Consider the following 16,621-nt stretch of genomic DNA (forward strand, 5'->3'; position numbering starts at 1 on the left):
ACCATAAGCAAAGGTTTATTTAATTTATTTTATTTACAGAACACTATCCTATTTTAGGTCTTATTGATACACAAACTTGTACCAGTTTAACTAAAAAGTCTTGTTTTAAAAGCAATTAGTTAAACCAGTGCTTGAATTAATGTAATGGATTTAGTTTAAATTAGTAAGGAATCGGTTTAAGCTTAATTGATATAAGGTATTTTAAACAAATTTAAGAGTGTTCACCCAAAGGGTTTGCACTGAGTTAACTAAATCCATTTCTAAACTGGTTTGGTTAAACTGGTGAAACTTTTTAGTCTAGACAAGGCCCTAATGTTTTACAAAAAGTGTTGAGATGGCAAGTAGTCAATGAACCATCCCAGGTTGTTCACCGATGCATCTGGTCCTATCTGAGGCCCTGATCTGGCAAGCACGTAAGAACATGCACATAATAAACATATGCACATGAGTAGTCCCACTGACTTCAACTCACATGCACACAAAAATAGGCATATGCATAAGTGTTTGCAGAATTAGGGCCTAACTACATAAGTGCTGTGAATAACATATTACTGTGTAAGAGTAAAACAAATGGAAATTATTTGCTTATATCTAAAACCCAAATTCAAATATATATTTGTCCAAACTCCACCAAGAAGCTGGCATCCAGCCACATATTTTAAACAAAATACTATTGAACAAAACACACTAGCCCTGTTGTAAAGGAGATCTTGATGGGGAAAAGGACATTCCACCTAGGACTTCTGTCTCAGTTTCTGGTTCTCTGTATTGCACAAGGAATAGTGAAACAAGCAGAAATGCTATATGTTGCTAGTTTTTAGAGTTATCACTGGAAAATCAAAACCACCTACAGAAGTTAACTTTTTGGACAGTTGATAATGTCACATGGCAGCCAAACCTATTTCTGTAATTTTCAGCTCACTCAATCAGACAAAGGATGAAGAAGAGGAGAAACATTCATCAAATTACACAGAAGGTTCCATCTGTTATCTTAAACCTTTGTTATCAAGTAACACAGAGGATATGCTGAAAAACACTTTGCAAACAGTTCTATTTTACAGCTTCTTTTAAAATGTGTGTATATAAATTAGGAGTATATAGGGGGAGAGGGAAAAAAAGAATTAAAAGCTTCTTTGGGGGGAGATTACTTAGCACTATAGCAGCATACTAGTACTATGAGGGGACGGGCTACCACTGAGTTGAAATTGCAGTTTTCAAGTTGGATAGTATGTCTGCTTTGCTGATGTGATGAAGATCGTTTTGCTCTCTTATTAAAAGTTTTGTTCCTTCCCTAGAAAGGACTTTGCAAGCAGCCATGCCAGCCCAACAGAAGAAAGTCATATTTTGCATAGCTGGGGTATTAAGCTTTGCTTGTGCTCTAGGCATTGCAGCAGCCATCGGAACTCAGTTATGGATCAAAGGAACAATACTGTGCAAAACTGGAGCTCTGCTTGTCAACGCTACAGGACCAGAACTGGAGAAGTTTATTGGTGAAATTCAGTATGGGCTTTTCTACGGGGAGCGTGTTAGACAATGTGGGCTAGGAGGGAGACCTTTTCGATTTTCATGTAAGTAACAATGACATTTGAATTATTTAATACCTTAGTGCACACTACCATGATAATGAGCAGACAAATGCTGCAGCGTTCTTATTTACTTAAGAGTTTTAACAAGTGCAAAATATTCTAAGATTAAATGGTATTGTTTCTGAAGTGTGTCCATCTTAACATTTAAATTACCTTACTAATATTAGTTACAGTATTAGTGACAATTTCAATGCACCTCTCTTATGGTTTATTACAACAAATAGCTATTTCCCCATAATTTTTTGTTACTTTGAAAGAATGATTTTGTTGTCTATTTATCTATTTTATGTTCTATTGTGAAATCAACAGCAGTAAGGTAACAGCAGCCTTATTAGAAAGACAGCTCAAAGCCTCATTTACTGCTTTTGAAGAATATAGCAGCAAAAGATAACAATCTGCTGCATTAATTGGGAAAACATACCGGGTTTATGCTAGTAGCTGTTCAATTAATTGACCTGCAAATTGAATTGGGTATCTGACAGATACAGAGTTTAATGGAAGGAGACAGTTAGAAATTGTTTTGATTTACATGCAATATTCATAACCTGTTCATCCTCAAGGATAAAAAGATTAATACATTGATCAAGTGAACATACAGTTTATATATAGCAACATATTAAATGGATAATAACAAATGGATCTTTGTTTTATGTACATATCTTACAATATGCCACATGAAATTATTATTACAAAAGACAATTTGGAAGCAGTCTTCTGAAACAGTAATGGTAAATTGCTTGCATCAATCATCTGTGGTGGTGTAAAGTTACCAGATTATGCATCAGAAAAAATTTACTATGTACTATTTTTTGCAGAGGTAGCAGACCAAATTCATTTAGTTTACTGTTAAACTTTGATATGTCTAAATTCCATAACGGGTCTATTTATGACAGTTCTCTTTATTACTTTCCCGGCTGTCACACTATGCTGATGTTCTACCCTGCAGGTTACAGTCTGGGATGAATTTTCAGAGCAGTCTACTAAATCCAAAGGAATTAGATTTCATCTGTAGATATTATTATGAACTGCAAATGATAATGCAGATAGCACAACAGAGCACTGACTGGATTTAGTTCATGTTCATTAAGATAATGGAGTTGTTAAGACTGGTTAAGGAGAAAGCTGGGAATCACATGATTAGTGGGGGGGAGTGGGGAGGTTGTCTCCCCAGCAGCTTGGGAATGTGTGAAGCACTAATGAGTTTTGGCAAAAGTTCCAGCAGAGAGCCTGATTCTGCAATGCTTACACTGAGCAGAATTTACTTAGACAAGTAGTTCTGACTTTCACTCAAATAGGGACTACTCAGCATGAGTAAGGGTTGCAGAATTCAGAGTAACAGCCGTGTTAGTCTGTATTCGCAAAAAGAAAAGGAGTACTTGTGGCACCTTAGAGACTAACCAATTTATTTGAGCATGAGCTTTCGTGAGCTACAGCTCACTTCATCGGATGCATACTGTGGAAAGTACAAAAGATCTTTTTATACACACAAAAGCATGAAAAAATGGGTGTTTACCACTATAAAAGGTTTTCTCTCCCCCTACCCCACTCTCCTAGATAAGCTATTACCAGCAGGAGCGTGGGGTGGGGGGAGAGAAAACCTTTTATAGTGGTAAACACCCATTTTTTCATGCTTTTGTGTGTATAAAAAGATCTTTTGTACTTTCCACAGTATGCATCCGATGAAGTGAGCTGTAGCTCACGAAAGCTCATGCTCAAATAAATTGGTTAGTCTCTAAGGTGCCACAAGTACTCCTTTTCTGGTTGCAGAATTGGGCCCTGAGTTATTAGAACACTTGCATTGTCCTCATATTGTAAAGTAAAATGGTTATAATGCATTTTCCTAGCCTAAGATGGCTGGGTTCATGGAACTAGTCATTACCAAAATGATTTACTAGTCTGTTCTGAATTGGTCACTTCTAATCTGATATCACTTCTGCTTCTATATAAAGAGAAATTATGAATGTGCTCTTAATAGGTTTGTAATGATTTATAATAATAATAATAATAATACAAAGGATCTGAAAGTGCTTTATTAAAGTGGAGTTTAGAGCTGGCAAAATACTGCAACAAATTTTCCATGAATAGCTACTCCCATTTTAAATGAATTGGCTCCCTTTTCATACTTGCACTCTTTGGGTTTGTCTTCCCCGCAAAAAATAAATAAATAAATAAATAAATAAATAAATAAAGGTGTTTTCTTAATTCACATTAGCTAACATGAGTTAAAATAGCACTGAAGATGCACAAACTTGTTTTTTAACTTAGGTTTGCAGCTCGCGTTCAACCCCTGACTCCCCTACAGGCTTTAACTCAAGCTGCTAGCTCAAATTAAAAACCGAATTGCTGTGTCTTTACTGCTATTTTAACCTGAGTTAGCTATCTTGGTTTAGCTAATGTGAGTTAAGAACTCACCTTTTTATTTTGCACTGGAGATATACCCTTTGGATGAGCTTTCTGGGACCATTCGTCCAAACAAGCTTTACTGTCACAAATGTTCACCAAATATTAATTTCAAAGTGGCATTCACCAGAATGTTATGCTTCACACCTACAAGTAACTGCACCCAGAAGTGCATGCATGCACATCCAGTAGATGAACAGAAACAATACTAGGTGAGGTATCTAGCTAATCACAGCTAAACATACTAAACACAGTGTGGAATGTTAAAAATTGAGCACTAGATAATCCATCCACAGTGAACTATGTGATCATTCCACATGGGAAAATATTTTTTAAAAATTCATCAAATACATTTGAGTAATGAATAAATATGAGGAAATTGCAATGTTTGCACATATTTCACAAGCAAAAAAAGAGGCTGTGTTAAGAATAATACAAGAAACTCTAGCAAATATTATCATCCTAATTTTACAGATGGAGAAAATGAGGTACAAAGAGATGAAGGCCCTGATTCAGGAATGCACCCATTTTCCTGAGGAAGGGCCCTTAACTATGTACTTAAAGTTTAAGCATACATGTCACTGCTTTCCTGAACAGGGGTCTAAGTGACTTGTTCAAGGACATAAAACAAATCAGTAGAGAGGCAGGCCTCCTAGCTCTCATTTCCCTAAGTCCGGGGTGGCCAACCTGTGGCTCAGAAGTTAACATGCGGCTCCTTGTCTAGGCACCGATTCTGGGGCTGGAGCTACAGGCACCAACTTTCCACTATGCTGGGGGTGCTCACTGCTCAACCCCTGGCTCTGCCAAAGGTCCTGCCCCCACTCCACCCCTTCCCACCCCCTCCCCTGAGCCTCCCATGCCCTCACCCCTCCCTCCTTCCCCCCAGAGCCTCCTGCATGCCATGAAGCAGCTGATCGGGAGGTGCGGGGAGAGAGGGAGAGGTGCTGATTGGCGGGGCTGCTGGTGGGAGGAAGGTGTTGGGAGCGGGGAGGGGGAACTGACGGGGGGCTGCTGACATATTACTGTGGCTCTTTGGCAATGTACGTTGGCAAATTCCGGCTCCTTCTCAGGCTCAGGTTGGCCACCCCTGCCCTAAGTGAACCACTAGTGTATGTTGCCTTCCTTTTATCTAAATTAAATATGTGGCATTGCATTGTTATTTGAATAGATTTTCCCCTTGTATTACAAGCCCAGTGTAAATCCTACTTACATGCCCAGGAATATTTCATTGTAGCGTCCTCAGAAGAGACTACCAGGAAGTGATTACTGGCCCTAGTGTACATCTGAAACTGTAGAATCCCACGAGGATGACCTGCTGCAACTAAGTTACAGCATAAATCTTATAAACACACCCTTTTGGAAAATCAGTCACTAAAGCATTTTTGTCTTTTGTGAACTTTCACAGAGAGTGGATGGTGGAGGAGTTAATGTTCCCTTTACAAATAACTCAGACTATTTTTTATTTAGCTGAAAGAGCAAATGCATGTGATTTTTGTGTTTAAATATGATAAGGTAGCTTAATATCTGCATCTAAGGAAGGATTTCAGCTGCACAGAGCCCAATTACTGAGAGACAGTTGACATTCTCCATATCTGTGGGAATACACACAACGTCTACACAAATTCTTTCTAGAAGTCATTATAAATGTCTCAGGAAGTAGTACGATATATGTGTCCACAGTTTAATGAACTGAAGTACACTGTAACACATCTGAGAAGAAACAGTCTGGAAAATAGGTTAAATGATTTAGTTCTATGTTTGTTCCCATTAAATGTTCCCTACTGACCACTATATCTCTTTTAATTGTAAAATGAATTTGGTCTGCCAGCAAACCCCGTCAGGCTGGGAAAAGACTTCTGCTTCATTTACTCTGGCTGATTCTCATCAGTTTCTGGGTCGGCAGTTCATTTTCTAAAGGTCATTGGCATTCACACCTAGCACACAAATTCATTCATTATAATGAAGAAATGTTTTTCTTTCAAAACAACATCTCTGCTGAATTTAATTTTTCCTGATATGTCACCTATACAATTTTAAAATTCTAGACGTAGCTGTCAAGGGTAACAGCCAATACAATGTAGTTGTATGTTTACTTAAAATAAAGATTGATCTTATTAAGTTTGCCGTATTGTACTTTATCCCAAAACATTCACTAGTGCTGAAAGACTTAATTCTGGAGAACCTTATTTGTGATAGAATGTGTGATATACCCTTTTAGAAAGTCGACATGAACTAAAGACTTTGTTTTCCCTAGTTTATGGCTAACTTAATTGGCATAGTGCTAAAATGTATACCATTTACACTGATACTACTGTAAGTACTATTAGTAAGTACTATTTTGGGTAGTAAGAAAGTAAATGTGTAATATAAAGAATAAATGAAGGGCCTGATTTTCAGAACTATGCATGTGCAGTGACTGGGACTGTGCATGAAACTTGGTATTCAGATGTGCAAATGTCTAGTTACCGGTAGTTAGTGGCTCGCAGCAGAAATAGCATTTGCAAATACCTGATTTATACATGCAATTGTGGTAAATGTTCTTGCAAATTAGGCATGCAATCCTGTACATAGTTTTGGGCATGCACACACGAAAGCTCATGCTCAAATAAATTGGTTAGTCTCTAAGGTGCCACAAGTACTCCTTTTCTTTTTGCGAATACAGACTAACACGGCTGTTACTCTGAGACCCTATATAGTAAGGAATGAATTGTAGCTGTAGTCTGATGTCTTGAAAATAGACAAGGCTTAGTTCCTGCCTGGTGGGGTGGCAGCACTACCAGAGGGGTTGTTTGTTGCTGATGAACAGCAGTTCTGTAACTACACTACAAAGGCTATAGGTGTTTGAATTGAATTTTATGTACATGGCTAGTTTTAAATGCAAAGTTCTTGGTGAGTGCTAGAAATATATAAACTGGTATTTGAGGAATTCCTGTGTTAATAACTCTGACTTTATGAGATTTGATTCTGCAATTGGACATGTTTCATCACAAGATAAGAGAAACATTGATGAGATTGTACCCCTCAGGGACTATCAAGGCAAAACCATAACTACATAATGCCTTTGTCCATCAAAACCGGTCAAGACAAGTACAGTTTTTAACAGATCTTTTGAATAGTGCTTTAAAGCGTTCTTCTCACTTTGGGCTGAGAGAGGGTAATGGGCAAGGAGAAGGGAATTTGAATGCCTGGACTCGCTGTAGTGCACACTTATATTTTTAGACAATATTAAAGATTACATTTAGCAAAGCTTCTAGCAAATTTTACGAATGTTTGCTTAAATATAATTAATTTGCTGTTAATTTCATCATGACTATAAATGTTGCATTACCTGCTTTTTTATGCTTACTGCGATGCCAGCTACAAAACTGTTTGCTGGTAAACATTTTACATGGTAGATTAATTTATGTGAAGCTCCTACTTAGCTCTTTCTCAGCATGTTATAATCACAGCAAGGCAGTTTGAGGAGTTATTACCCCCAGTTTAATCATGCCCCTGTGGATCAGCAGCAGTTAAGTTTGTTCTATGGTTAGTTTTAAAATATTTGTTGTCACCGAACACATAAATGATTAAAAATTACTTACAGAAAATCTGATTCACTATCCACCCTGACCTGTGTAGGTATGGTCATAATTTGAACTAATAGCTAAAACCTAATACAAAAGATGCCAAAACCATATATAATTCCTAACATTTTATTTGACACTGTGCCTGATAAAATATGCCTTGTTTTTAGCTAAGCCTCAACATAGTTTCCAGTTTTGCAGGCACAGTTTTTATCCTTCAGTAATAATTAAGTATGGGTGCAAAACTGCAGGCATAATAATGTGCATGTTTATACCCATTAGATGGGTAACTGCTTGCTTTGTAGATGCCTTTAGGTGGTCAGGACAAAGAGCACAATTGCACATGCAACAAATTGTAGCCAAAATATTGAGGCCATTTTTAAAAAACAAATATAGACTTACAAGTTAGTGCTGATTAATGAGTTATTACATACAGAGTACTGTGCTTTGTAACAAGTAGCAAAGCAACAACCCACAAGAGGATGCCTTCTTCTGACCAAACTGATTGAGTTAGACGGGTAAAACCAGCATGAGACAGAGCAGAAAAAGGCCCACAATATCTATACATCTTATTTGGCCACTAGTTCCTTCTTCCTTTATTTTGACATCCCATTTTTTAAAATTAAGGCTTCACTGTTTTCTTTTACTTCTCCTTTAATTCCCCTCTCTTTTACCTGCAGAACTATGTTTTCAGACACAAAACGTTCCATTAAATGTTTTACTTAAAGCAACTCAGGGGAAGTGTTCTGATCTTATAAAATACCCTTGACCTTTGTCCGCTCCTAGCTTCAGCAGGCCATTTGGAGAATTTAGGAAGGGAAATTTTCTAATGTAAACCTAGCACATTTGTTCCAGTTCATTGTTATAGTCCATAAACGAAAAAGGAAATACCAATTTTGAGGAGGATTTGAGGAGGATTCAGGAACCTGGATAACAGCAAAGGTAACGTTATTACCCTCACACTTTCATAGAGCTCAGTCTTCCTTTTTCCTCTTTCGTCTGTTCCTCCCCAATGCATCCTGGGAATTGTAGTTCCTGGTTTCAAGGCTATGGGAACAATTAGGAACAACTTACAAACACAAACTGGGGTAGCTATCTGCATCTAGGTAGATAGAACTCAGCCTTCCCCTTAATAATAACCATTGTAAAACTTTTAACAGTTGTTTCCAAACCATGATTTAAGTCCGCTAGCAAAGTCTTCCAATCTTTGTTTCACACTTCTCCTAATACCTGGAAAGGCAGGAACAAGACTTAGCAGTGGAGCAATTCTTACTACTATAGATTGTCCATCATTATTATTGGTGTCATTGATGTTCTCTGGTCCAAGGTGGAGAATTAGCACTCTATTCTTCAGCTGCTGGCTGATGAGCTGCAGACAATCTTGAAATGTTCCATTTCTTTCTATCTATTAATACAGCAGAATCCCCTGGATTTCTGCTATCTTGAATGTCCTTTTTGACTCTGTATGGCAGCTTCACACAATCTAAACCTCACAAGTTTCAAATTGTAGCACCTTTTTTATGATCTACATACTGTCTGTATTTCTGCTGTTTATTCTTAACACGTTCACAAATAGTTTCATTGGAAGGTTTAATTGAAAAAGGAGAATGTGAGCCTTTGACAGGTAGTAAGTCGTGTATCGGCCTGGTGTCCTCTGAACAGTTCAAAGGTTGATACTCTTGTTGTTGAGTGGTCCTGTAAGCAAACAGTGTTTCAAGTAAAGCTTGCAAACTGATAAGTTGCAAAAAATTCTTTCACCAGTCTGTTTGTTCTCTCAACTAGACCATTAGCTCTAGGATGGTATAAACAAACAGTTTTGTGCTTGATACTATTGCTAGTGAGGGAGTTTTGCATTTCAACAGAGGTCAATTGCATTCCATTGTCAGACACTAATTCCTTGGGAAATCCTTCTTGGGAGAAGACTGATGACATGACCTTAATCACTCTTTAAGGGGTAACCATTAAAGTGAATCTATCTTCTGGACACTTTGAATGAATCTACCAATATTATGGCAAACCTTTGCGTAACAGGCTGATCCTCAAATGGTCCTATTATGTTGAGAGCCATATTCTCCCATGGACAGCTTGGATAGTCAACTATTGTGAGAAGGATGCTGAAGGTTTTCTGTCACTTATCTCTACTAACATAAGCCATGCAATTCTTGATTATTTCCTCAACTTGCTTGTCCATCCCTGGCCACCAGAAGACTTGTCACAGTTGTCTTTTGGTTAGACTCATCCCCAGATATCCTTGATGTGCCATGTGAATCAATCATACTCAGAAGTGTAGGCACAAGACAGTCAATTCTCAAAATCCATTCATTTACACAAGGGACAGCTCGTGTGATATGTGTCTATATGGTTGCAAGTGTTCTGGTGTCATTGTCTTGTAAGATTATCTGTTGAGAATGTAAATCTTTAGGTCCTGAAGTACAATGTTTTCTCTCATGACTGTTGCCCACTCTCAGAATGCGATCACTCCTTGGGTTGTAGCAGATATTTGGGCAATGACAATCTCTTCATTATATTTCTCTATTTAAACTCATGATAAGGTATGGGCAGGTGAGACAGACAATCTACAGTGGTATTCTTGGCACCTGGAAGATATACTGTCTGGAAATCAAAGTCCATTTGTTTGGTGGTCCATTTGGCAATTCTTGGTGTTGCTCTCCCACAACCTCACATGCTGAATAAAGTTTGTGATCAGATCTTAAAGATAAATCTCCTACTCCACAGGTAGTTTCTGAAGTGACTTACTGCCCAGAAATGTACCAGAGCTTCTTTCTCAGTGACAGACTAGGATTTTTCTGGATCAGTCAAGGCTCTGGAGGTGAATGCAATAGCGACTTCTTGTCCATTTTTTAGCTGAATCAAGACTGTACTCACAAGCGTTTGTTATGAAATTGTTTGCGTCTCAGAAATAAAAGGACTAAGAGGCAGATTGGTAGAAATTGTATGTTTTATCTTATTAAAGCTGGTCTTGCATGCTTCATCCCATTCAAACTTTACATCATTTTTAGGAGATGATGCAAAGGTGTCTACTTTCATAGCAAATTTCTATACAAACTTTTAATAGTATTCGCAGTCCCAAGAAGGATCAAAGTTTGCCCTTGTTGTCAGGCTCTAGTGCATCACAAATGGCTTTCACTTGGTCTGGGTTGTATGTTATTCTTACATATTGTATGTCCTAGATATGTCACTGAATTGGTACAGAATTGACATTTCTTCTTGCTGGTGGTAAGTCCACATCATGAGGCACTTAGATAAATTTACCTTTGTGTTTCTCTGAGGTTCTTTTATGCTCATTGCCAGTTTTTTTTATATCTGAACCCCTTTGAGGAAGGCTCGAGAAGCTTGATAACAGCAAAGGTAAGGTTTATTCCCCTCACTCTTTCACAAAGCTCACATTCTTCCTATTTTTCTTCTCCTCCACCTCCTTCTTCTTCCTCCCCCAGTGCATCCTGGGAATTGTAGTTCCTGGACCCAAAACTATAGGAACTATCTAGGAACAAACTTACAAACACAAACTGGGGTAGCTATCTGCACCTACATCAATCAAATTATGGGACACCCTTAACCATATATAAGTGCCCACACAATATAGTTCCATTATCAATGACAGACTTGCATTTTCAATGGGAAGTCCTTTCTGTCTCCAACAGATAAGGAAGTACACTATACAATACAATGCATTAATCTCCCCTACAGTATAAATCAAACCCTTAATTACAACTGAAAAAGCTGGTGGAGAGTTAATCATTAACTTTCTTTAGTTTTATAAAAGCTCCAATAGGCGCCCATCAAATAAATTAAAGAACACAATATCAATAACGATACAGTGTAAAGGTACTCCTGATCTCAACCTAAGACCCTCAGCAAATAAAGTGAGAATAATAAAAATCCAAACTCCTCCAAACAAAACTCTGAATTAATTCCATACATTTGCTACAGCTACATAAATGACCAAAACAATCCAGAGTCCAGCACTTCTTTGCTACTTATAGAACACTATGGACCAGAGTTAATGGTGATGTCAATAAAAACAACAAGGAGTCCAGTGGCACCTTAAAGACTAACAGATTTATTTGGGCATAAGCTTTTGTGGGCTAGAACCCACTTCATCCCACGAAAGCTTATGCCCAAATAAATCTGTTAGTCTTTAAGGTGCCACCGGACTCCTTGTTGTTTTTGTGGATACAGACTAACACAGCTATCCCCTGATACTTGACACCATGTTAGGTAATGTCAACGTAACCTACATAAGGTGTAACTTGGTCAGAAAATTGATTTAAGTGGGTTTAAGCAAAATACAATAAATTGCAACAATTTGGCATTCAGTAAGTATGTCAACCAAGTATAACTTACACCAGTTTGGGGTTTGGTGGGGACAAAATTTGTCCTTGTATAATCATGTGACACTCTGAAACCTGTTAGTTGAAACCCACTATGCCAGTGTGGAATTTTGCCCTAGAAAATTAATGGGAAGGTTCCCTAACAATTAAGTGAGGTGAGAGCTGTATTTTCTTACACCATTTTCTTGCTGCATTCTCCCCCCTCACCAGCCCTCCACCGCCCTTCTCCCCACCAGCTTGGTGTGCAAGTTACACTCTTTATCACCACCATTGGACCTGGTTTTCCACTCTCTTGCACCTTGTGTCATTATTTAGACCTATGCAACCTGGATCTGATTTACCACTGCATTCTTCCTGTTTTATGACTGGCTCACTTAACTGACATTAAAAACTTAATGTCAAATGAGTGCCAGTTACATTACTTTGCAACTTACATGCAGCAGGATCTGTTTCTTGACCAACTTATGCCCAACATATAATTTGCACCACTGTTTACATCAGTACTGAATTTGGCCCAGAGACTTCCAGGGTGTTGAAATGTTGTACTCTAGTCTGCATTTTATATCTTCCCTAGGCACTGTGTAACAGAAGCAATACTTACAGATGTTGAAGCACTTTAGTTTGTTCTAATACCATTTGGGAGTAGGGAGTGAACATTTAGTATGCTGATTCAGGGCATATTTTTAGCATTTAAAAATTCAAATATGTGGAATTTACATTCTTTAAAAGCTCAACACAATAAGGCTGGCTCAGATAGAATGCTCTTAAAAGCTTGGACATCACAAGGTAAGGTTTTGAGTTACTCTCTGGCACAGAAAGGGCAGTAATTATTAATACATGTAGGTAGATGTGATCTAAAAGGTGAGATGAGGTTTCCCACAAAGCTAGTCTCTCTCTTTTGGTCAATTTGCACTTCTGAATTCCACAATGTGCTTCTCTTTAAACATCCTTACAAATCTGTTTATAATTAAATCTGATTACTTCATTTTCCTCTTTCACTGAGTTCTGAGGAGCACAATTTAAAACAATTAGCACAGAGCAGCACAAAATCCCTGCTCAGATTTTTAAAATGATAATTTTGTCTAATGTTTGTAGTAATTTTTTGTTCTATTTTGTTTTTAGTTTTTCCAGATTTGCTCAAAATTATCCCTGCAAGTATCCATGTAAGTGTCATTCTCTTCTGTACAGTACTGATAGTCTTTGCTCTGGTGGGAACAGGTTTCTTCATGTACAATGCATTTGGCAATCCCTATGAAACTCTGCATGGTCCAGTAGGGTTATATCTTTGGAGCTTCATTTCATGTAAGTACTTTAGTATAGTTCTGCATTTAAATTAGTCACTTATTCATATTTAATGACTTAAGATAAGTGATCTATTTAATAAAACATGATACTATCCTGAGAACTGTCGCTGCATTGAATCTAAACCTGAAAACTATAGCTGGCTGGAGAAAGATATTCCATTTTGGAGGATTGTGCTATTTTAAAATTTGGTGCAGTTCTGATTCTGAACAAACCCCAAAACTTCAAAATTCTCCATAACAGGGTAGGAAGCATGGCCACTAGTTCGTCTGCAGCCACAGACCTTGGAAGCCTGGGCACCCCAGCACCCTACCAGACAGGTCCCAGAGAGCCAGGCAGGCAAACTGGCTGGATTCTAGGTAGGGTTTCAAAAGTTGCCTGGCAAGCAGGGTTCCATTTGTCAGATTCGAACCATCTCCACAGAATGTTTTGTTTTTGATGAATCAGCAAATTCTAACACAAAAAAAAATTATTTTTTTTTTATTTGTTGGGGAACCCACCTGGGAATCCTTGGGCTTGACTCTCCCATTCGTTCCCTTGATGTCAGTGGAATTTCACTGGTGTAACTGTGGGGAGAAAAGGGCTCTGTATTAGTACCTTATTAGAAAGAACAATAGGCCTGATTCTTATCTCAACACTACTGACTTCACTGGGATTACTCCTGATTGACATCAGCACAAGATCAAAATCAGGCTCAGGGGCCTTTCTTTGCAAGAGGCAGATTTGTTGCCAACATTTCACACTTTGTAAGGGTTGCAACTGGAAAGCATCCTATTTGAAGAAGCCCATTAGGGATAGGAAATCTACTGCCACTTGCAGTAAAAAGAATGAGGCATATTAGACTTTTAACTAGAGTAAATTTTTACTATTAGTTTAGCTGGAGAGAAAAATTGTGCTAAGGGATGTTGCTCATTAAGACCCTGATCAGCAAAGTATTTAAGTACATACTTACCTTTAAGCACGTGGGCAGTTCCATTAACATCAATTGGATTATTAATATGCTTAATAGTCAAGTTAAGCACTTACATATGTGCTTTGCTGGACTGAGGCCTTACACTAGACATAACACTTGGCATGGTTGGCTATTTAGATCCTAATCCAAAGTTCACTGGAGTCGATGGAAAGAATCCCATTGACTTCGATGGCCATTGGATCAGGTCCTGAAAAAGAAGCACCTTGGAAGGAGTCAGTTAAGTGACCATAAAATATATATTGAAATGTAATGAAAATGACATTTTACTTTTTGGTTATTATCTCTCTCAAAGATTTGTTGTTAGGAAATTCTCAGAGCAGTGATGTTTCTTGTTCTATTTCAGGTTCTTGCAGTTGTCTCATCATGATACTATTTTCTTCAGAAGTGAAAATTCACCACCTCTCTGAGAAAATTGCAAATTACAAAGAGGGAAGTTTCATCTTTAAAACTCACAATGAACAATTTCAGGATTCATTCTGGATCATCCTGGTTTGCTCCTTGGTGCACTTCCTGAATGTTTTGCTAATACGGTTTGCTGGATTTGAATTTCCTTTTTCAAAATCTAAAGAGTCAGACACAACAACTACTGGAGCAGCTGATCTCATGTACTAGCCTGATGTCAATTTTTAATAACATTTCAAGCAAAAAGGTTAATCTCAGACACTTTCAACAATGACCAAATCTATCTGGTTTTACATGATTAATTTGAAAGACATTAAAATCAAGAAGAAATCTAAAATAAATGTCAACACAGTAAATACAATAAAGGCATAGTATGCATGGTCCTCATTAGGACTAGATCAACATATCCTTACTCCCATCGCATAGTACCTTATCATGACAGCAGTCCCATTTGTTTCAATGGGATTATGAAAGAAATAAGATATAACAGTGATCTGGGCCCTATGTACTTTAATAAAGGAGGAAAGCAAACATTTCCACCAGCAGTACAGCATTTGCCTATATCTGTAAAGGTAGTGGTGTACTGGAATGACTACTACTAATGTTTTATGTATCAAGACTGGACTAAAAATTCCACTCCGGCCAACAAATGAAAAGTGCTGAGTGTACCAGAAAGCTGCAAACACCAAATGAAAGAAAACAGAATGTATTGTTGCAGCTTAAGTAACAAATTTAGGGCCCATACCTGCAAAACAAGGTGATGAATTCTCTCTCTCAAGTACAATGACCACAAGTAATGTTCAAAACCATGCTGGGGGGCAGAGGCGGTTATTCAATATGTAACCAAACTAGCAGGCTGCATACCCAATTGCTTGCTGTGCCTTGATAGTTACAAATGCTCCAAATTGAGGGTCCAGTGGGAGTTGGGTATTCAGCACCTCCCAGGCTTGCTGAGTACCTTGCACTATTGAGTCCATAAAAGAGAGACTGTCCTATAACCTTATTATACGCCTCCATCCCTCCTAAATTGCTCAAAAAAAAGGTCTCCTTTCTGCCTTCTGTTTCCTGACGTGTTGTCTGCTGCCCCCACTTAAAAAAATAAAAGAGAGGTTAACCAGACAAAGGATTTTTGCAATACAAGAGTTTGAACAGCAGGGGATTTTTTTTTTAATTAGTTAGTATAGAAGCTCCATTTTTTTAAAAACTCATTTGTTCTCAGTGGTGCAGGTAAACAACATTAGAGGAAGATAGCGGACAACTTAAACCCACACATATTTCACAGGTACCACATCTACCATGGTACTGACAATCCCAGAAGACCATAGAGGGCAGAAATAGAAAGTAAAACCTGTTGCTTGGTTGGAGAAGGGGCCAAATTAATTATTATTTGAATACATATAGTATGAAATCCTGGTCCTACTGAGGTCAATGGCAAAACTCCCACTGACTTCAACAGCACAAGGGTTTCACCCATAGTAAGAGATTCTCTGTCCTGAAGACTTTACTTTCTAAACAGAAGGAGAGTCAAAGGGTAGGAAGGGAAATTGAGGCATAGGGGGGAGGAGGGCAGTGACTTGCCCAAGATAACAGAGACAATCAGTGGCAGAGCATGGAATACAATGCAGCTCTCCTACCTCAGCGTCCCATCCATTACGCCCCATCGTCTCCTAAAGCATATCATATCAATTGGAATTTGAATGAGATGTAATGCACACTCTAGTATGCCACAACCAAGAAATATTTTTAATATGAACAATTAGTAAGTGTGCAGACAAACTGTAAATCATTTGAATAGGATTGGTGGTGAGGAAATACAGTAAATGAAAAAAAGGATGTTCTGTTCTGGTTGGTTTTGTGTGTTATAAAGATTATCTACTTTAAAATTTTTTGCAACATCTTTGAAATTTTAATGTAATGGATCAAAATAAAAATATACAAACAAAAATTATTTGTATATTTTTAAGACTTTGCATGAAGTGGGCTCCATAGCAGATCCGACTGCAGGAGCAGGACTCATATTTGTAAAATAAAGAACAAAACAAA

At 37.9% G+C, this 16,621-nt stretch overlaps 1 protein-coding gene across 2 annotated transcripts; it reads left to right on the forward strand.

Annotated features, from left to right (window-relative positions):
- Nucleotides 1-727: 727 nt before the first annotated feature.
- CLRN1 (clarin 1) lies at nucleotides 728-16,463 on the forward strand. Of its 2 annotated transcripts, none has more exons than XM_084639010.1 (4): nucleotides 728-976; nucleotides 1,296-1,568; nucleotides 13,024-13,203; nucleotides 14,520-16,463. In XM_084639010.1, the coding sequence occupies exons 1-4, from the start codon at nucleotides 886-888 to the stop codon at nucleotides 14,786-14,788; spliced, it is 813 nt and encodes a 270-aa protein (XP_084495136.1). In that variant the 5' UTR covers nucleotides 728-885; the 3' UTR covers nucleotides 14,789-16,463. The 2 variants fall into 2 exon arrangements, with proteins under 2 accessions (XP_084495136.1, XP_084495137.1); XM_084639011.1 differs by lacking the exon at nucleotides 728-976 and adding an exon at nucleotides 1,035-1,074.
- The last annotated feature ends 158 nt before the right edge of the window (nucleotides 16,464-16,621 follow it).

Source organism: Lepidochelys olivacea (assembly GCF_965140295.1).
Source record: "Lepidochelys olivacea isolate rLepOli2 genome assembly, chromosome: 9".
Lineage (NCBI taxonomy): Eukaryota > Metazoa > Chordata > Testudines > Cheloniidae > Lepidochelys > Lepidochelys olivacea.

Coding starts and splice junctions, on each gene's coding strand:
- CLRN1 (XM_084639010.1), top strand. CDS start 886: ATGGCAGCCAAACCTATTTCTGTAATTTTCAGCTCACTCAATCAGACA. Junction 1,569..13,023: donor GAGACCTTTTCGATTTTCAT/GTAAGTAACAAT, acceptor TTTTGTTTTTAG/TTTTTCCAGATTTGCTCAAA. Junction 13,204..14,519: donor TCTTTGGAGCTTCATTTCAT/GTAAGTACTTTA, acceptor GTTCTATTTCAG/GTTCTTGCAGTTGTCTCATC.